General features: G+C 43.9%; 1 protein-coding gene across 1 annotated transcript in view; it reads right to left on the bottom strand.

Annotated features, from left to right (window-relative positions):
• ADAMTS2 (ADAM metallopeptidase with thrombospondin type 1 motif 2) overlaps positions 1-10,761 on the bottom strand; it is a 361,463-nt gene extending 350,702 nt beyond the window's left edge. Inside the window, exons 1-2 of the mRNA XM_054976819.1 lie at positions 10,322-10,761; positions 8,951-9,315 (exon numbers count right to left, since the gene is read on the bottom strand). Of these exons, the coding sequence (XP_054832794.1) occupies positions 8,951-9,315; positions 10,322-10,409 (453 nt within the window). The 5' untranslated portion in view covers positions 10,410-10,761. The remainder of the gene's footprint in view (positions 1-8,950; positions 9,316-10,321) is intronic.
• Between the last annotated feature and the right edge of the window lie 11,039 nt (positions 10,762-21,800).

A 21,800-nucleotide genomic window follows, 5' to 3' on the forward strand; every position in this document is an offset into this window, starting at 1 on the left:
ACCCCAGAGAGATCCCGTTCCCACCCTCTTAGCCTTGGCATGAAAGTTGTAGCCCCCATGGAACGCTTCCAGGTTCCTGATTCCAAGCCCAATGACACCAATGTAAGACAATCCAGACCTCCATCAAAAATGGATTTTAAGTAGCAGTGGGATTGGGCTGCATTTCAGTCATTCACATATCTGGTTGTGTTCCCAAACATTTAGCTTATGTTTTTTTAAATCAGCGTATGGCACTTAAGGACACTTTTAAATGGTTCTAAAAACATTTTTTTATTATGAAGTATTTAATGTGGCATTGATCAAGGGCAGGCCTTTTGGCCAAATGAGCAGTATCAGTACAGTAAAATTTAGACAAAGCTCATAGGAGGAAAAAGCATTCACACTGTGAAGTGGGAAGAAAGTTTCAATTTACATGTACCATGGACTCCGAAAAAGACATGTAAGTGGCATCCAGACCAAATCAGGCCTGCTTTCTCCCTTGAAGATATCAATTGATGATAGTGCTTATGTCACATCATGAGAAGACAAGGTTCACTAGAAAAGACAATAATGCTAAGAAAAATTGAAGGCAGTAGGGAAAAGAAGAATACCCTAGATGTGGTAGATTGACTTCGGTTTGCAATACATGGACAAGGTTTTTGGGATACTGTGGAGCTCAATATAATTCTAAAGTACACCACAAGTGATTTGAATGCATAAAACATACAGACACATACACATAAAATGTATATACCCCCTCCCCACCAAATTAAAGGTTTATCTTATGCCCCGGTTTTCTCCCCCATGGGAACCTAGAGTGGTTTACACATTGCTGTTCTCCCTTGATTTGTTTCACCCTCATCACAACCAGGCTAACAATAGACAGCTGCTCCATGCCTCACATTGGAGTGACTCCACCGATGGCCTTCTTAGTTGTTGGAGGGGGTGGAGGGGGGGGAGGAAGGAAACAACGCACTCCTGCCCACTCTATCTGGGGCCTAGGTGACCAAATTGCTTGGCCTTGGCAAGGAGCCAGTGGTGGGGCGGCACTGGTTCTGGGGCCCCGTCCAGAACATTTGTCCAGGGCCCCAAAATCACGTAGACTGCCTCTGGAAAACACAACACAATTGTTTACTTAGGCTGAGCCAAGAACATCCATCAAGCCTACAAGGCACAGAATCAGAGTCTGCCAGATTCTAGACCAACTCTCTAGCCATTGCACTACAGTGGATATCTAAAAATTGTTCATACCCCCACCAGCAACTTGAACATTTTTCTCCAAAAGGCACAACTTGGCTGGGTCTCAAAAAGGACTATGATGCATGGGCCTGTCAATGCATACTGGTACTAAGGCTCTGGCCGGGGGGAGGGGGGCATTGTGCCAATGCCACCCTGGCTTTGGAAGGGGACAGTAAAATAGAAGAAATAATCTAGCTTCAGTGCCTCCCCCCCTTCTCTGTCTCTCTCTCTCTCTATAATGTGAGTGAAAACATTACTATACCATCACTGAAGCCTACAGGATACTTAGGGTCTGTTCACACACGCATGATCATTTAATGGCAATGCTCTGGCATGATGATGTCTGTTCTAGGAGGTGATGTGATCATCACACAAGGCTGGGGAGCACGCACAATTCACAGCAGGCAGATTTGGGCCACAAGGGATCCTGCTTTGGCCTGTAGGGCCCAAATCAGCCCACTGCAAAGCACAGGCATACTCTCAGGGCAGCCAGATGACATCAGTGACATCACGGCAGCAGCCCCTGGAGCGTACCTTGAAGGCTCATTCACTGACTTTCCCCCTTCGGGGTGATAGGTGAGAGTGGGGGATCCCCCACCAAGGGGAAACGGATCCCTAATTGTGTCTGAGGTTGTGGAAATCAAATGGGTCATTACCTCCATATTGCTTCTGTCTTTGAGGGACTTACATGCACATTATATTTAACTCCAGATTTCTTGATTGTCAAGGAATGCATGTGGTGGGGGGTGGGGGGAAGGGTGGGAGAAGGGCACCTGAGGGTGAGGGTGGCATTTGGCATGCAAAATGCCACCCCTGGCAAGACAAGCCTCTCCCAGCTGTCAGTGGTAGAGATGAGAGCAGAGCACCCACTTGGGGAGGCCATGAAATGGCCCCCCCAAGTGGGAGCAGGCTGAGCCTTGGTGGGGGGATGGGAGGAAGGGTGGGAGAAGGGCCCCAGAGGGTTGGGGGGGGGGATTTTGTTGCTGTGGTTCCCCCCCATTAAGTCATGTTATGGAGGGAGAGTTGTATTAGGCTGGTAGTTATTATGATCATCTTCTGTTTCCATGCCCTGTTGTGCCCGCTCACTATGTGACCTGTTGTAATGTTCAAAACTTTACTGTTTGTCCATTTCAAAAAAAAAATTGTGTTTAAGATTCTCTGATGTGTAGTTAATTGTGTTGTGTTGTGCTATGAGGGACAATAAGTGTAATATGTTGTGATTTGTTGACCACTTGTAATTTGAAAATGAGAAAATAAAGGTTTTTTAAACTTAATGATTGTGTGTCTGTGTTCCCTTCTTTGATGGGAGGTTGGTTCCCAGCATAGGGAACAATGGGGCAGGCTGGCCAGCCTTCTCTGCGGGTGGTGGGGGGGTCAGGGGGGTGGTTGTCTGTGTGCCAGGGCAGGTGCTCTTTCCCAGGGACGATTTGGCACTGCCACCATTGTGGCACCCCTTGTCTGTGCAGAACTGCCCTGGGAAAGAGAGTTTAGGGGTTCCCAAAAGGGGAGGGCAGGCCAGCCTGTTCCTGGGGTTATGGTGGGTGTGGGGCAGGTGGGGGTGGATTTGAGTCTGTGAGGGGCTACTGGGGGGATTTGGGTCTGTGTGTGGCAGCTGGGGTGGGGGAACTGGGTTTGTGTGGGGCTGTGAGGGGTGGACTTTAGGGGCTGAGAGCACCTACTTGGGGAGGCCATGAAATGGCCCCCCCCAAGTGGGAGCAGGCTGAGCCTTGGTGGGGGGTGGGAGGAGGGGTGGGAGAAGGGCCCCAGAGGGTTGGGGGGCATTTTGCATGCAAAATGCCACCCCTGGCAACACAAGCCTCCCCCAGCTGTCAGTGGTAGAGATTAGAGCACCTACTTGGGGAGGCCATGAAATGGCCCCCCCAAGTGGGAGCAGGCTGAGCCTTGGTGGGGGGTGGGAGGAGGGGTGGTAGAAGGGCCCCTGAGGGCTGGGGGGCATTTTGCATGCAAAATGCCACCCCTGGCAAAGGAAGCCTGCCTCTTCATTTTTTCCCCATAGGAAATAATGAAGAGAGATCAGCAGCAGCATGCTAACAATATGCTGCTCCTTTGCTTTCTTATGGGGAGGATGGGGGGACCTGCTTTGGGGGGCCATAACATGGCCCCCCAAAGTCCAATCTGTCTGAAACTTGGGTAGTTGTTAGAGAAGGGTTAGAAGAAGGTCCCCACCAATTTTGGGCTTATTTGGTGGGAAAATGCCTCCTCCAGGCGTCCTGAAAGACGGAGGCATTTTCCCAGCAAAAAAACCCGAAAGAATCCCGAAAGAATGCCGAAATAATGCCGAATCCCGAATCCCGAAAGAGATTCTTGTTTCGGCTTTCGGCTAATGACGGTAGAGAATCTTGTTTCGGGTAATCCCGAAACAAGAAAGCCGAAAGTTTTTTCCTTGCACACCCCTACCCACAACACATTGGTCATATTTTTTTAAAAAAAAACTTTTTTTCAGTCAGTTACATGAAAATGCAGCATGTGTGAGACCTTTAAGCAAAAATGAGAATGCTGAGACTTTGTTATGAGGATTCCAAGTCAGTAGTTTAGTAAACTCAGCCCAATCCTACAAACTGTCTCTGCCCAGAAAAGGAGACAAGCACTGCCTTTCAGAAAGTTTCAGGTGAGTAGCTGTGTTAGCCTGAAGTAGGAGAACAAAAGTAAGAGTTTAACAGCACCTTAAAGACCAACAACATTTACCGGAGTATAAACTTTTGTGAGTCAAGTTCACTGATGAAGTGAGCAGACTGGGCTCAATTTTTTTCTGCCTTTCAGAAAGACAAGCTTCCATGTTATCTCACTGGGTTAATAGAGGAAGGGTAACTGGCTGTATTATTTTTAGTGGTGATATTCTGGATTGACAAATAGTGGTGTACAATATAGCCCCCAAAGCAATTTTATCTTACCTTGGTGACCCTAGAAAATTTTAATCATACTATGGTGAAAATAAAGAGCCCCATGGCGCAAAGTGGTAAGCTGCAGTACTGCAGTCCAAGCTCTGCTCACGACCTGAGTTCAATCCTGGCAGAAGCCGGGTTCAGGTAGCCGGCTCAAGGTTGACTCAGCCTTCCATCCTTCCAAGGTCGGTAAAATGAGTACCCAGTTTCCTGGGGGTAAAGTGTAGATGACTGGGGAAGGCAAAGGCAAACCACCCCAAAACAAAAAGTCTGCCAAGAAAACGTCATGATGCGGCGTCCCCCCATGGGTCAGTAATGACTCGGTGCTTGCACAAGGGAATACCTTTACCTTTTTTACTATGGCGAAAAGTTTGCATCATTCTTAAAGAGGGAGGAAGTGTTTTCCATCTTTGAAAAAATTCAAATGTTCCACTATTTCATCTTCCTTTCTGATTTTGTGTATATAATATTCATTATTTGTAAATTTACATCTGTTTGTAATACTGTCCGAGTACCTATAGTTCATAACTAGAAGGGTAGCCAGATGGCACCAATCATCTTGAAACCTGAAGTGTAAAATATACTTCTATGTATCTTACTTGCTGTGTAGAGAACAAAGTGGTCCTGTGGTAGAAAAAAGGAGTTCCACCATGTATTTTGCGATCTGAGCTGGGGCCCTTTGCCTATTTTAACACAGTGATTAAGCTTTAACACAATATAGAATGAAACAGATTCCACTGTGGAAAATGTAAATGGAGCTTAAGCTTAAATTCCAGTGAACTTTGTCTTTCTGGACACAGAAGAAGAATGCTATTGGATAAGACTAGTGGTCCATTTAGTCCAGCATCAGGTTTCCTGCCTGGCTAACCAGTCTCCTCAGATCACCACAGAAGAGGCAGAGAGGCCAATAGTTTAGCCTACTGCTCCCATTCCCCAGCATCTGGTATTCAGACATCCCATTTAACCATCACAGCTAATAGCCATCCATGGTTGCTTCCTTTATGAATTTGTCTAATCTATCTAAACTAGTGTCCATCAACACACCCAGCAGCAATGAGTTCTACAGATTATGTATACATTTTGTGTGAAGAAGTACATTGTGTTATCTGTCCTGAGTCTTCTCCCTATCAGTTTCATTGGATGACCCACAGTTCTAATTTTAGAAGAGAGAGAAAACATTATCTCTGTCCACTTCCTCTAATATGGTGCCCCAGTGTGGTGCCCACGGTGCCTGCCAGTACACACCGAGTATTTTTAGAAAGTGGGAGGGGTCAGGTGGGACTTTTGCCCAGCAGGGCTTCTGATTGGCCATTGGGGATTTGACTGGCTGTACAGATTCCAAAAAGTATTGCTTTGGAAGCAGCTGTAACCATTGCACAAGGATCTTTACTGCATGACTAAAGATAAGCTGTGTGTAAGCAAGAAAATATTTTTAAATAATATGTTCATTTTTAAAAGCATCCTATTAAGCAGAGCTTCTGCCTGAAAGGTTGAAGAGTTATTATTAATTATGTACAACCTTACTCCCTGACATTTTGTGAATGACTCTGCCTCCTGCAACAGCTTTTTTTGGTTGCACCCACCACTCTGTGTCAGAATTCCAAAGGTGCCTGAAGGCTTAAAATGTTTGGGGACCATGCACAATTTTATAAACCTTAGCTGTCCTGTTTCTAAACTGAACCCTCCTCCCCAAAAAAGCTTTAGCCTTTTCTCATAAGTAAGTTGATCCAACATCTTGATCATTTTGGTTGCCTTTTCTGCACTTCGTCCTGCTCTACAATATAATTTCAGAAATATGGTGAGAATTTAAAATGTGGTTCCATCATAGAACAATATTAGGGCACTGCAGTACTAGTATACAATTTGCCTTTTTCATTGCCACTCACTGAGATAATATTTTCACTGAGATCTCTACCATGATCCAAGACCTCTTTCCTGGTTAGTCCCAACCAGTTCAGACCACATCAATGTATATATAAAGTTAGGATTGTTTGCCCTGATGTGCACCACTTTTCACTTACGTTAAACTTCATTTGCAACATTGTCACCCACTCACCCAGCATGGTCAGATCCTCCTGGACAGCCTCATAATCTGCTTTTGTTTTCACCATCCTGAAAAATTGGATGTTATCCTCAAACTTGGCTACTTGACTGCTCATTCAATTGCATATAATTTAAGAACAATTAAGTAATACCTGTCCTAATGAAGATCTCCAGGGGGCCCCTTTATTTACTTCCCTCCAGTGTGAGAATTGTCCATGTGCCCTAATTCTTTGTTTCCTGTCATTTAACTAGTTACTAATCCATTATAAGACCCATTCTTTTATACCATGAATGTTAAGTTTACTCAGGAGCTTTCGGTGAGAAACTTTGGTGTGAAAAGACTTTTGAAAGTCCAAGTATATAAAGTCTACAAGCTCACCTTTATGTATGTTTGTTGATATTCAACGTTGGTTACCTCTCCAAAAGGAGAACCAGTTTGGTATAGTGGTTACAAGTAGTGGGACTCTAATCTGAAGAACTGGGTTTGATTCCCCACTCCTCTGCTTGAAGCCAGCTGGGTGACCTTGGGTCAGTCACTTCTCGTCCAGAGTTCTCTCAGTCCTACCCACCTCACAAGGTGATTGTTGTGGGGATAGTAATAGCATACTTTGTAAACCACTCTGAGTGGGTGTTAAGTTGTTCTGTATATAAATCTAATGCTATTATTGGTGAGGCAGGACTTCCTTTTTCAGAAGCCATGCTGATTATTTCTCAGTAGGGCTTATTCTTCTATTCACCAATTCTATATTTAATAAAAGTTTCCATCAATTACTGGCCTGTAATTTTCTACACCCCCTTTAAAAAAAATTAGCATTTAGCAACAGCTTGTTAGAGCAGCAATTTCATGTTTGAATTCTTTAATAATTCTTGGTTGCACACCATCCAAATGCAGCATCTTCTTTATTTTATTTTGTCTGTTAGGCTTAGGTGATCATGTCTCAACACCTCTATTTGACTCAGTCAGGAAAGGAAGAAAAATGTTATCTATAAACTTTCTCCATAAAATGCATTATTTTGACTAATTTCTTCTGACAACCTCTCAGAAAACAGCAGTTCCAGACTGGATAGCCCCCTGGTATCTTTTGTGGTGAAGACACACTGCAATCCTAAGAAGAATTACTCCAATCTACACCCACAGAAATACTGTCTGCCTGTGTTGCAGCTCAACCACCTCCTTGGCCATTTTTCTGCTACTGACACAGTCATATAAATCTGTATTGATTTTCTTAATAATTTATATTTCTCAAATTCTTGTTTTGTATGCCTTACCTGTTAAATTTATATTAGTTTTGCCAGAACCTATGCTCCTCTTTCCACATTTTAAAAAAAACCTTCTTGGCTTTTATGGCATCCCCGACTTTACTAGTACTTTGATGGTATCTTTCAGAATCTGTGGCATATATTGTACCTGAGCTTCGGTTATTGTAGATGTTAAAAAAAATCCTGAAGGGAACTGGCCATTAACTTTCAATTTCATTTGGACTATTTTTTTTTAGAAGTTTCCTCTTCTGGAAATAAATGTAAGTGCTGGATTCTCCAGTAATTTTCCATTACACAGATGTTGAATAATAGTGCTGGAGTCACTGTTTCTACTGGTACAACAACACTTAAATCTCACATTGGCCTGAGCACCATTCAGGGTCAAGTCCAGGGTCATTTCTATTAGCATCATCTGACACTGCCACCTAAGGTTACTTTCATTTTTCTGGCAAGGTTCCAATGCCTTTAACAGTTGCTTTGGATGCAGAAATACAGTAGGAGATGAATGTATGTCAAAAGCTACTCCTGCTAAATGCTTATGGGCTGGGCTCCTATTAAAGGCACAGGAACACTGCAAAAAAGAGGGGGGAGCTAGCAGTCCTATATCATTCCTCTAACTTTTTGACCAGATCCTGGGGAAAGTATGAGTCCATAAACTCAGACAATACAGGAAGTTCACAATCTAAGCTTAAATCCATTTATCATATAAGTAGTACCAGCTGTATGTTAGCAAGCATCTCTCTCTCCCCCTCTCTAAACAAGACAATACTGATGTAACTAGAAGTTTACGCCCCAAAGTAAAACTAAGCAAGGTTTGCTCTATATAGCAATTGTTTTCAAAAACACAGCATAGGTCATACAGCCTGACTCCTGCATGTGTGTTCTGGAATGGAAAACTTATGATTAGTTTTAAGCTGTATAACATACAAACAGGTCATCAAGCATGGAGTCCTCACATATGGTGCACGTATTGTGAAATCCATTAAACGTCTTCTCCCAGAGTCCCTCTGATTCCATTAGACAGATAAGAGAAATGTAATGAGCAAGAGACCTTGAAAAGGGCATGGCCTGGTCCGAACCCCCTCTCCACAGACCAAAAGCGAATCAATTGGCAACGAAGTCTGTCTTTCAGTATTATCATGTTTTTAAAGCACATATACTTTCACTACAATCTTTTCTAAACTGTAGATGGAGGGGGGAAATCACAGACGCTGACATCAGGTCACTGTTTCAGATGTGTGGAATAGCTTTGAGAGGGCTTTCTAGATTGTCATGTTGATAATTAGTGATTTGTCACAACAATTATGCTACAAAGTTATGAGTCAATTCAGAGTGAATGTGCCTCCGTTACTTATACTGCTTCATCACGCTTTACTTCATGTAAAGGAACGTTTCCTTCATTTGATTTCTTAATTAACATAACAAATGAGGTGTGATTTTTTTTTTAAAGGCAGAAGCTCTGAATTAAAAAGGGGGGAAACGGTTATTCATTCTCTTAGGTATATAACAACAGGAAAGCATCTTACCAGTCCATCGCAATTGCTTATTGCAACAGAAGCATTAGGCAAGTCGGTGATATCCCCAACATAGAGGCAATTCCCATGGAGTGGTTCAATGTAAGTGACATTAGAGTCCACCTGCCATTCAATAGTTGCTCCAGGGGCCACCAGCCGGGAGTTTGGTCTCAGTCTAAAATGAAATTCTCTTCCAAAAACAGTGACATTATAAAAAATGTGCTCATTTGCAGTTTGATGTGGAAGATCCCCTGGAGTGTCCCTTCGGAAGCGCCCTTTTGGAGCTCCAGACACAACCTTGGAGAGGAACCTGCCCTCAGAGTCTGTGGTAGTCGGGATGACAAGTCTGTATTCTTCTAGCACTCCCAAAATAGAATCTGGAGAAAGAGAGAGGAAATAATTAGTTATAGTAAAAGTCACTCCAGACTTCTTCCTCCTTAAGATTACTGTATTCCTTTCCTCAGTTGTACAAAGGTGTGCCTTCACGCCCCATATATATCACACCCCATAAAACTCATGCGATTATGGGGTTAATATAGCGTAGAGGGCGAGCTCTCCTACAATGCAGTCACCTTGCATCACTAAGTATGAACCGAGTTCAACGTCAAGACATGTCAGCGATGCCGGGTTAGCCAATCATCAAGGATGCTGCTTTTCTGCAGCTGGGACAGGAGGGCAACAGGGATAATAACCTCTCCTAATGCCCCAACCCCTCATAAATCAGTTTTAACCAGGGTAGCTGGAAGCAGCATGAGGATCTCAAGGGGCAAAAAACTTTCACCATCCCATCAAGCGTCCAACATTGCCATGAACTTCCAGAAACAAAACCAATTGTGGAATCCAGTAAGTAAACTTTGAAGTTTGTGATTGGCAGTTGCAATAGAAAGCTTTTTTAAAAAGAAGTCAACCTCTCGGTCCATCTCACTGTTTTAATTCAAACAACAGCAGGAAAGAAAATCAAGTCCTTGCCAGGTGTTCTATTCCACACATGGAATTCCAGGAATCGACACACTAAACTCGGGTCTGCCACATGCGTTCTACTGTAAACAGAGTTCATTCGAGGTCCCCCCCCCCCCCGCCGCCCCCTTGCGCAGTTGAAACTCTCGTTTCTCAGGCGATCTAGCGGGCTCCACGCAGCTCTCTCCCCCTGGTCGCCCTCCTCTTCCCCCGGGACAGCGAACCAGAAGTAGCCACACGTGGCGGCGGGAGCACCCCCGAGCCTTTCCTCCAGGCAGCCAGGGTCAGTGCGGCGCGGCGAAGTCTGGCCGGGAGGGAAAGTCCTTCGCGGCTAAGTTGAGAGCCAGCCAGACTGCGAGCGAACCTCGGGGAGCGACAGGCGGAGAACGGGCGAGAGGGCTAAGCCAAGGGAACCCCAGCACCTACCTCTCTCCCCGGGACTGTGCGGGGCCCCCGGAGTCAGGAGGAGCGCCCAGCAGGCGACCAACGAGGCGATCTCGGCTGCAGGACCCATGGCAGGCGTAGCGCAGCCCGAGCCCAGCCTCTGGAGCCAGCCTCAAAGTTCCCTGCAGGGGACTCCGGCCACATTGGAGGGCAGCCGGCACCGCCCTCTCGCCCGCGGCGCCTCTGCCAGCAGGGAAACCTCAGCCCCGCTGGCACTGGCGCATCCGCTCCTCTCCGGCGCTCAGCAAGCGGCCGCTCTCCTCGGCGAAGGCAGCAGAGACACCAGGAGGCGGCTGGCTGGAAAGCGCAGGGCGTGCAGGAGGGAAGTCCGCCTGATTGACAGAGGCGCTGCTGCCTGCAAGCCTGCCACAGCCCGGCCGAGTTTAGCCTGATCTAGCCTGGCCTGCCCGGGCGTCGGCAGCTCCCTGAGACCCTCGCCACTCCTGCCGCCCTCTGGGACCAAACTCCGCAGCCGCCTCCCGCTACGGGACACTTTTCTCCAACACAGCTTAGAGGCGGTTCCTGCGGGATCCTGACCATTTCCCCCAGCCAATCGACAGAATCCTGCTCTTTTCCAAAGACACTGAGAGAGAGATCGCGCCGCTGATTGCACCAAAAAGAAGCACACTCCGAGGAATCGGGCGCGTTCTTCTGCTGCTGTTTAAGAACCTCGCAATATCTCCCCGTTCTGACCGAGACTTGGGATTCGTTTTAAATAGACCCCCCCCCCTCGAAGTCCAAGTGGAGACTGTTTGTTGGCGCTCCCTGCACGCACCCGAGCAATTCTGGCATATATCACTTTGTGGTGTCATGGTCCCCAAACTGACCTGTGAAAGATCGTGTTACAGGCTACCTATAGAGTCACACCTGCCTGTTTTACCTGCACCAGATATTCTTGGATTTGCCATATCCTTATTGTCAAAGTAATCCCAAACCGAATCTTACATGGTCCTAAAGATTCTTCTGGCCTATCCACGCATTTTTTCTCCCCTTTTTTGTTGTCCTATCCATGCACGTATCACATTCATCTTGTTTGGTATTGCAAAAAAAGCCCTTTTTGCACACGCCCAGTTCATGTTTACTGTACATGTACGCACACAAACTCAATCTCACAACCACAGGAACATCAGAAAGTCCTTTAATGGCACAGACCTAAAAGTATAACATGAACCATTGCACTCTTACTTAATTAACTTATGCATTTATTACAACATATTTCTGAATAAGCTTACATAGAGATAAATTGTAAGAGTCAAGTTCTGAAACAATTTGATAAAAACAGAGAGGCAGCACAATTTCTGCCAGATGTTTTAAGCTTAATTCTCTTACTCCTGCTGTCTCTTACGCAGTCTCATGGCTGCATTGTTGGAGGGGGGCAGGGGCAGAATAGAGTCACACCTCACTCATTACCACGGCACAAGATTAAATAATTCATCTGAAATGGGGGTCTGCAGAATCTCAATATTTTTCACTTGTAACCTAAGATTGTCATTTCAACTGAAATAAAACCATGGCTTTATTGTGTCCGTTGAACAAAAGTACAGCATTCTTCACTTATTGCCCCATTTTGAGTGTATACTGATCACAGTGAAATATTTTGAAATCCCACTGATTATAAAACAAAAGTTTAGTACGTACTTGAAGTCTAGGGGACTAAGACTTGTCTAAGAGTTGTATGGGACTTTCTTCCAAGAATGTTTTAAGACTGTTGCCAAAGTCTTGGTTGAGACCCCTTCAATTAGCAATGCTTCCAAATCCATGAATTAGTAAGAACTCAGGGCCAATCATCATCCATAACAGTTATAAGGAATTTGTTGTTCATTCAAGGCATTTCAATTAATTACAATATATATTATTACATTATAATAGATATTATAGCATTGCAGACGAAGAGCAGAGACTGAGACAATGGCTTGCCTAAGACCTTCTTGGGCTGCATGTTTTTATCTGGGGTGACATTTGAACTGTGTGCTTCCTCTTAGTATTATTGCTGTCATGAAGAAGCAGCTCTGTCATAAAGACATAGTGTTATTTAGGCCAAAATTAAGATTAATTAAGGTAACTCAGCACAAAGATAAGATAAAACACAGGGAAATGATTAACCAAATAGCTGATATTAAAGTTTGTATGAGTAACCAAGGAGAGGGAGAGCTATTATACAATTAAGCTCTCTTATTATAAATTTTGACTATCTTTCAATTAGTTTAATCTAATTTCAAATGCAGTGCTTGTATAAGTTTCAAACTAATTTCAAATCTATTTGTATAAGTTTGCATAAGTTTCAAACTAATTCCAAATGTAGTGCTTGTATATGTTTTTCTTATGCATTTTCTGTTATTATATCTTTTTAAAAAATAAAATTTCTATACTATAAAAAAAGACACGGTATGAAATTCTTAGACTAAAATCACCTTCTTCTTTGTGGACTCCAGTACAAGCCACGGGCAGAAGAATCCTTAGTGCAATCCCAAATGAGTTACAACCTTCAAAATTAATTGACGTCAATGGACTTATAAGGGTGTAACTCTGTTTAGGATTGCAGTTTGCTGGTATGTGGGGAGCCCCTTGAGATGGTCCCATTCAGTGTTGGGATACAGTTCTGAATGTAATTGTCCAAGAATTTATGGAGTGTTGGCTGCATTAACCATAGCTGGTATTAAGCCAAGAATGAGCTGGGGATAGGTCACAGTTAATAGAAGAATTAATCAAAAATTGCCTTTTCTTACTATCCCAAATGTGCATCACTGGAAGAAGCAGAGTGCATATTTTATGTCCTTTAGGAACAGCTGTAATTTCCCAGATAACATTGCCCACTGGACATTACCAGGGCCCTGTCATGAAGGGAGCGATATTTCACTGGGACTCAGGGAGTCTAGGAGGGACCAGTCTGGATGACAAGTTCCTTATAATGATATGGTCTATTTATATCATTTCAGAATTAAACTAGATTATTTACGATGGTTGTTGTGGATTTTCCAGGCTGTATCGCCGTGGTCTTGGCATTGTAGTTCCTGACGTTTCGCCAGCAGCTGTGGCTGGCATCTTCAGAGGTGTAGCACCAAAAGACAGAGATCTCTCAGTGTCACAGTGTGGAAAAGATGTTGGCAGGTCATTTGTATCTACTCAGGAGGGGTGGGGTTGAGCTGAGTCATCCTGTAAGAGTTTCCCAGGGTGTGGAATGCTAATGGCGGGAGGCTTCACTGTATCCTGAGGAGGTTCTTTTGCATATGGATGGGTGCTTGATATGCTAATCTTATCTGCAGGGCTATTGTAAGATGTAGAGTATTTTGTTAGCCTGGTGTTTTTCAGGACTGGAAACCATGCTCTATTCATTCTTAAAGTTTCTTCTTTCCTGTTGAAGTTTTTCTTATGCTTGTGAATTTCAATGGCTTCCTTGTGCAATCTGACAAAGTAGTTGGAAGTGTTGTCCAGTATTTTAGTGTCCTGGAATAACATACTGTGTCCTGTTTGAGTTAGGCTATGTCCAGCCACTGCTGATTTTTCAGGTTGGCCAAGTCTGCAGTGTCTTTCATGTTCTTTTATTCTTGTCTGGATGCTACACTGTGTGGTCCCGATGTAAACTTGTCCACAGCTGCAGGGTATGCGGTATACTGCAGAGGTGAGGGGGTCTCTACTGTCCTTTGCTGATCATAGCATCTGTTGTATTTTTCGGGTGGGTCTGAATACTGTTTGTAGGTTGTCCTTTTTCATAAGCTTTCCCATCTGATCAGTGATTCCTTTGATATATGGCAAAAACACTTTTTCCTGTGGGAGACTGTTTTTCCTTAGTTGTTTGATTTATCCTTGGTTTAATCGCTCTTCTGATTTCATTTCTGGAGTAGCTATTTGCTTGAAGTGCAAGCAAACCCACCTTCCTGAGCAGATATAAATTACCTGCTAACATCTTCTCCACAGTTTGACACTGAGAGATCTCTGTCTTTCGGTGCTACACCTCTGAAGATGCCAGTCACAGCTGCTGGCAAAACATCAGGAACTACAATGCCAAGACCACGGCGATACAGCCCGGAAAATCCACAACAACCATCATTCTCTGGCCGTGAAAGCCTTCAACAATATATAGATTATTTACTTTTATAACACATGAAAATATGTATATTTGGATTGAATAGGATGTAAGTGAGAGGGCCTTCTGCTATATGATTGTCCTGGGCTCAGAAACCTTAGGCCTGGAGGCCACTGGAGAGTAGGTACTATGTAAATTAAAGTTATCTATAGAACCAAGATGGATCCATATTAACTATATCATCTGCTTCCCACTTTATTCATTTTACAGCTATGGGAATAAAAAGAAATCCTGTGCTGGCAACTGAGTAACATTCAAAGGCTTAGCAAGAAAAGGAAAGCATCTGTATGCCATTGTCTCTTTCCTTGACATTTCCAACCCTTTTGTTCTTCATATCTCCTTTCCCTCTTTGATATTAGCAATGGACAACCCCAAGACAAAAAAGCACCTCTGCTACCACTGATTTGGGGAAATTTCAGCTCTAAAGAAGCAATAAAACTGTAATTGCCCAATCATCTCCTTCTCATACACACACATCCTTCCTTTTATCCTGAACTCCATAGTGAATTGTAGGGATGGATACATAACTGATCATCAAAGCTGACATTCAGATAGATTTATTTACAAACATCCAAAAGGAAGTTGATAAGACCGATTATTCCCAATAGTCCAGTACTACTGTAGTGACTTCCATCATAAGGATAAGCTTTTGAAAGTTAGAGCCAGGGCTTTTTTTCTGGGAAAAGAGGTGGTGGAACTCAGTGGGTTGCCCTCAGAGAAAATGGTCACATGGCTGGTGGTCCCGCCCCCTGATCTCCAGACAGAGGGGAGTTTAGATTGCCCTCCGCGCCGCTCAGTCTAAACTCCCCTCGGTCACAATCTAAACTCCCCTCGGTCTGGATATCAGGGGGCGGGGCCACGAGCCATGTGACCATTTTCAAGAGGTTCCGGAACTCCGTTCCACCGCATTCCCACTGAAAAAAAGCCCTGGTTAGAGCACACTTCATCCAATGTGCAGAGGAGCATAAATCCATTTGATGAACATGGCTGCAACTCACAAAAGCTTATGGTAGAATAAATTTTGTTACTCTTTAAAGTGCCACTGAGTTTCTGTTTAATTTTGCTACAACAAACTAACACAGCTATCCCTCTGGAACTATTATTCTCTGTGCCCCACAAAACTTGCAGAAAGGAGGGAAGAAAATCAAAGATATATTATCCAGAAATGAGCACACATTTCTCTGGCCAAGAGTGCAATCCAAGTAAGTATGCAAATGTTTTGCAGCCTTGCTTGGAAGTATATAGCTCAGTGTGGCTTCTTTAGAACAAAAAGAAACTGCACAAAGCCATTCTCACTTTTTTCTGCTCCTCATCTCTAACTTGTGAGATGGGACTTTGGGACCTTACTCATTGTGTGATCTGTCATCTGGGGCTCATAGAACTCATAATGGAAGAAATCCATGTTTGTACATGACAGCAGAAGGAAGAGGTACACATTGATCATATACAAATTAATCTTTCACAGAGCTGGTTTAGCAGTGGGGTCAAATTCAGCAGAAGACCAAATTAATGGAGTATGAAATTCAATTCTGTACAAAGGTCTTTACGTATCATTCAAATAATGTTTTCCAAACTGCCTGATTCACAGAACAATTCAATGCTAACACATCTGGCTTTACACTAAGTTTAAATTCCATTCAAGTCAATAGAAATACCAACTTAAATGCAAGTACTTTGGTTTAATTGAGTAATGGATTGGGCGGAAAGTGATACAGCTGTCTGGAAAGTCTGCAAGTGAGATGAGTTTTCCACTAGCAACAGTTTTGGGAAACTGTTAAATACACAGTTGGTTGTGCCACTTCAGTGCAAAAAGCATTGATTGAGGGAGGGGCTGTGGCTCAGTGGTAGAACATCTGCTTTCCATCCAGAACGTCCCAGGTTCAATCCCTGGCATCTCCAGTGAAAAGGATCAGGCAGTAGGTGATGGGAAAGGCCTTGACCTGAGCTCCTGGAGAGCTGCTGCTAGTCTAGGCAGGCAATACTGACCCTGATGGACCAATGGTCTGAGTCACTGTAAGGCAGTTTCCTGTGTTCAATGTGTATCCTTCTTAGGCATGATTTCCTGGAAGTAAATCAGATCCAATACATCTCTTCTGGAAGTAAATCCCACAGAATTCAGTGAAGTTTTATTTGCAATCCCTTTACTAACCCTACTTTTGACCTTGCATCTATCCTTCTGTTCCTGTCTGGTTCCACACTGAGTTGATCTTTTCATTGAGCTATTCCACCACAGATCCACAATCTCTTTCCTGGGCTGCATTCACACTGGGGCAGGAAATGACACTTTTGCTACAGATATAGCAGATGTAGCAGAAACCAGCATGGAAATGGGCAGGAACAGCATCCTCACCCACCCCCTTCTCCATGCTGCTGATGTGACCACCCACCACCATCACAGAAATGACAATGTGACATCAATGGCACTGCCTCTCCCACAACTCAGGAACCCTGCTTTCCCCCTTGCCCTTTCACAGTTGGGTCACTACAGCCAGTTTGGTGTAGTCATTAAGAGCAGCAGGACTCGAATCTGGAGAGCCAATTTTGATTCCCCACTCCTTCGCTTGAAGCCAGTTGGGTGCCCTTGGGTGAGCCACAGCTCTTTCAGAACTCTCTCATACCTCACAGGATGACTGTTGTGAGGATAATAATAATATACTTTGTTAACTGCTCTGAGAAGGCATTAAGGGTGGTAATCAAATGTTATTATTATTACTATGTAATGCTGCAGCTCAACTGTGAAACCAAAAAAAGGCCTGCTAAGAGATGAAAAGGGAGGGAGGAAATGGGAAGCTAAGCTTTGCTCCCTCCCCATACTGGCTGTGGCCGGAGCATCCACCCCCAACCACTCCACAGTTCTTTCTCTGAACCAGGTCAAAGGGAAAAGCCCCAGGAGAAAGCCTCATGAGCCACACTCAGAAGGGGCATGACATCATGCAGATGCTCCTAGGACATCCCAGGCATCACCTTGTCTGCATGTGGTAAAATCACTGTATAGTAGCAGCCCTGATCAATTTAAACTCCAGAACTGAAGTTAAGATTTTTTTGCCCCCATAAACATCACCTTATTTACACTGAACTTCAGTTACAATTTGGTTGCTCATTCATCTAGTTCAGGAAGAGCTTTCTGGCTGTCTTTAAAGTCTGCTTGAGATTTCATATTGCGGATGTTAGTGTCATCAACAAGCTTGGCTACTTCACTGCTCTCCCTTCAGCACAGACCATTTATTAATCAGTTTAATCGCGTCAGTTCCAATATACATTTTTGGAGACACATTGTTGTATACCTCTCTTATGTACTTGTGCTGATTGAAGGTGCCACCAGATTTACAGATCTCTCTTCTAAACTAAGTCAGCTTTGTTGCCATGTAATCCTGCTTTTTATCTTCTCAAATCTCTAACCTACTATGAAACAGGGCACACAGATTTACTTGGTTATTTATTTACTTTTTTTAAAAAATACTTATTTATATGGTATTCCTGGTTTGCTTTTCTCACTGAGACTCATGGCAGATTGCACTGTGTAGTCAATACAGTCAATGGCTGAGACAGCCATTAACAATGCAATAGCGGTTGGAATTGCAGAAAGAAATCTGGATACAGAGCTGAAACAATGCTGAAGCAAAGCACGAGCAATTCAGCATGACATGTTAAACGATGCAGAAATCACCTAGTAGGAGCATGCCTGCTATTCTTTAGCAAAGTATCTTTCTGAACTATTTCAGAGTCTTTAAGCTGACTTTGAGGACAGACCTATGGAGAGTGCTTTACAGTAGTCTAGTCTTGATGTTATCGTGCTGTGGATCCAGGTGGCCAGATCAACTGTGTCAAAGTGAGGTGCAATCTTCCATGTTAGGCCAAGTTTGAAGAAGGCATTTTTACAGGTGCATTAACTTGCTTCTGTAAAAAGTCTCTATTAGATTGATTTGGAGGTTGGATAAAGTGTGTGAATGCTTTATAGCACTGTAAAAGCTGTTTCAGGGTTGCAAATTCTCAATATTAAAAATTATGCATCAGACTCTCCAAATCAAGAGATTAGCTTTAAAATCATTGTAACTTTTTGACAATGTATTCTTCAGATGTATTGTTTCCAAACCTACAGACCACCCTGCAAGGCCACAAAGGCTAGATGCTTTTTTTAAAACAAAGAATACTTTTCAGTCATACTTTGAGCCATACTTTGAGCCTTTGAGACTTACTGATTGAACTAGGGATATGGCAAGCTCCGGTGTTCAGTCCATACACTATAATTTTGTTATTTTCAATTTAGCTTTTAAATTTCTGCTTTTAGGAATCTAGCCTGTCACTAGTGGTCCCCAAAGTAATTCTTCCTTAGTCAATATTCCCAGGCTGTAGGACATTAACACTTTGGAGCAGTTTCTTAATCTGTTTCCCATCATTTATCCAAGTGGTCAAATTCTTCAGAAATCCAGTCCTTGTAACTCTCATCTTCCTTGGCATTTGGCTTAGGTGCTTGGTCTCAATTTAATGAACCATAGCAAACGCTTAATCTTAATACCCCTTGATGTTTCATCTCCCATCATAACTCATAAAACTTCATTGTCACTGCATTCTTCATTAGCCATCTGTATTTAATTATGACTATAATTGTATTTTGATGACTGGTACAGCTCGTTACTCCATATATTCCCCTCAGTTTCTCATGTAGAACAATCTAGTGCCATCATATTAATATTCTAGTCCTGTGATGTATGTCAGAATGTTTAAGAAACACTTGTAATCCCTGTATTCATATTAAGTTTGTCTTCATTTAGCTAATTACCAATGGAGCATTTGATTATCTTCCTTTGTAAATGTTTCTCTTTACTATCCACTGACTTTCTAATGTGTAGGCGCTTTTGATAAGAGAGAGTAGCCAAATCTATTTAGGAAATTTCTTTAAGGTTTCTCTCATACAAACAGGCTGCTACACCAATAATGCAATCTTAAACTGAGTTACATCCTTTTAAGTCCATCAGATTCAATGTGTTTTGAATGGTATCATGCTGTTTTGGATTGCACTGTAAGAGTGTTATCCCAAGTAAGCACTATTCCAGTGTCAATAATAATAGCTATGATCTTATGCACTCCCAGCTAGAAAGTCAATAGCACAGCAATACAGTTATACACGCACACACACATCACTCCTATAGCATTTGGGGAAACTCTACAAATCACCAGTAACATTGTTTACCAACACAGAAGTCTTAAGGTAGAGATGGTAATACATCCATTTGCAGAAATGGCAGAGATACAGCGAGGTACATCCATAACCCTGTGACTTGTTGTAAAGTACAAGCTCATCCCCCAGAACAGAGAACAGAGAATTCCCCATCAGTCTTTCTCTTGGCCCAGCTGTCAAGAGGTTTGCCTATAGAATCTAGCAGCGGTTTAGCATGGGTTGCCAGCACCTGGGACAACTCCTGGCAGGTGGCACCCCTACTACCACATGTGTGCATGCGCAAAGCATACGCATTCAGAGGACTGTGAGATGACATCACTTCTGGAAAGTGACATCATCGCGCAGGGTGCACCTGCCCCCCAAGAGCTCTCCCACAATTCAGGCCACTCGCCTCCCCGCCCATTACCTGACAGTGCACTCCTGGCCAGCAGCCAGGTGGCCAGGGCAGCACGGGTGGCCTCCCAGCCCTCCTGTGCAGCTGCCTGCACTGCCACTACCAGCTTTGCACACTCCCAGCCAGCAGCCGCTGCAGGAGGGCCAGCTCAGTGGCCAGAGAGCCAGCCACCCCGTGGTGCAGCAGGCAGCCAGGGTGGCATGGACAGCCTCCCAGCTTTCCTACACAGCCACCCGTGCTGCCACCGCCTGCTCCATGCACTCCCAGCCAGCAGCTGCTGCAGGAGGACCAGCTTGGTGTCCAGCAAGCCAGCTGCCCCATTGGCATGGCAGGTGGCCAGGGTGGTGTGAGCAGCCTCCCAGCCCTCCTGTGCACACAGCCGCCCTTGCTGCTACCGACAACTCCACGTGCTACCAGCCAGCAACCACACCCACCACCCTCTATTTGGTGGTGCCTGGGGCAAGCGACTCCCCCCCACCCCCAAATACCACCCTGGAATCTAGAGGTTTTTTGGAAGCAGGTTCATGTCCTGTTGAGATGCCAGTAATTCCACACATTTAACAATAATAACATTGCAAATAACATTTCAATTGGGATCTGCTGATGGGAAACGGGCTTATTGCTAGAGAAAAGAGAGGAACGCATATCAGTCGTGGAAGAATACACACTGTGATAGCAGACTGAGAGGACTCCGAAGAATACGCTTTCTGGTAGATCAGAGGGAAAGGAAAATGCAACTGGGAACAGGAAATTTGGTCTCTGTTACCACCCATGGGAGAAACAAATGTTGTCTCCACAAGGCCATGTTCTTCTAGCAGCATTAATTTTGAGTGGAAAATGAAAGAAGCAGCAAGACTAGAATCACAGCTCCACAGAGCAACACCCTAACTATACAGCTACAGGAGAAGACAGCTGTACCATGAACAGGAGGGAAATATGTTCAGATGTTGAAGCTCCCATTACATTGAATACACTGCACTACTTCACAGACATTAGTGGGCCTAATTAGACATTTACCTTTGACATGAGATGAATTTGCCAGCTAGAAGAGCAGGCAAGTTCTTTATATTGAAAAGGGGAGGGATGGCTGAGAACATGTCATTGGGACACAGATGGCAACCCCTGGGAGGAACTGACAGTTTGGGAACAGGTGTGGCAGAATTGCATCAGTGTGCAACAGCACTTCCAGAAAAAAACTGGAAGCGACATCATTACACCATTATTTCCAGGCTGTACCTTTAGGATGGTAAAAGGTAAAAGTAGTCCTGAAACAGACTGAACCAGACATTTTTTCAGTGCACATCTCTGATGAAAATCAAGGCTGACTGTGAAGAGCCCTAGGAGGATCTCCACACATTGGGTGGATGGGCAACAATGTGGTAAATGAAGTTAATTATGTAAGGTGATGCACACTGGAACAAAAATGCCAGCTTCAAGTATGCTTAATTGGATCTGAACTTGCTGAGACTGAGAACGAAAGAGATCTTGGTGCCATGGTGGATAGTTCAATGAAAATGTCAACCGGGAGTGTTGTAAAAAAGGAAAACTCTGTACTCGGGATTATTAGGAAATGGATCGAACAGATAGCCAGTATTATAATACCCCTGTATAGATCTATGGTGTGGCCTTACTTGGAATACTGTGTGCAGTTCAGGGCACCATATCTCAAAAAGCATTTTGCAGAGCTGGAAAATGTACAGAACAGGGCAACCATGACGATTAAGGGGTTGGATCACCTTTCCTATGAGGAAAGGCTGAAGAACCTGGGACTTCAGTTTAGAAAACAGACAACTAAGGAGGGACA

The sequence above is a fragment of the Eublepharis macularius genome, chromosome 4, assembly GCF_028583425.1.
Source record: "Eublepharis macularius isolate TG4126 chromosome 4, MPM_Emac_v1.0, whole genome shotgun sequence".
Classification (NCBI taxonomy): Eukaryota; Metazoa; Chordata; class Lepidosauria; order Squamata; family Eublepharidae; genus Eublepharis; species Eublepharis macularius.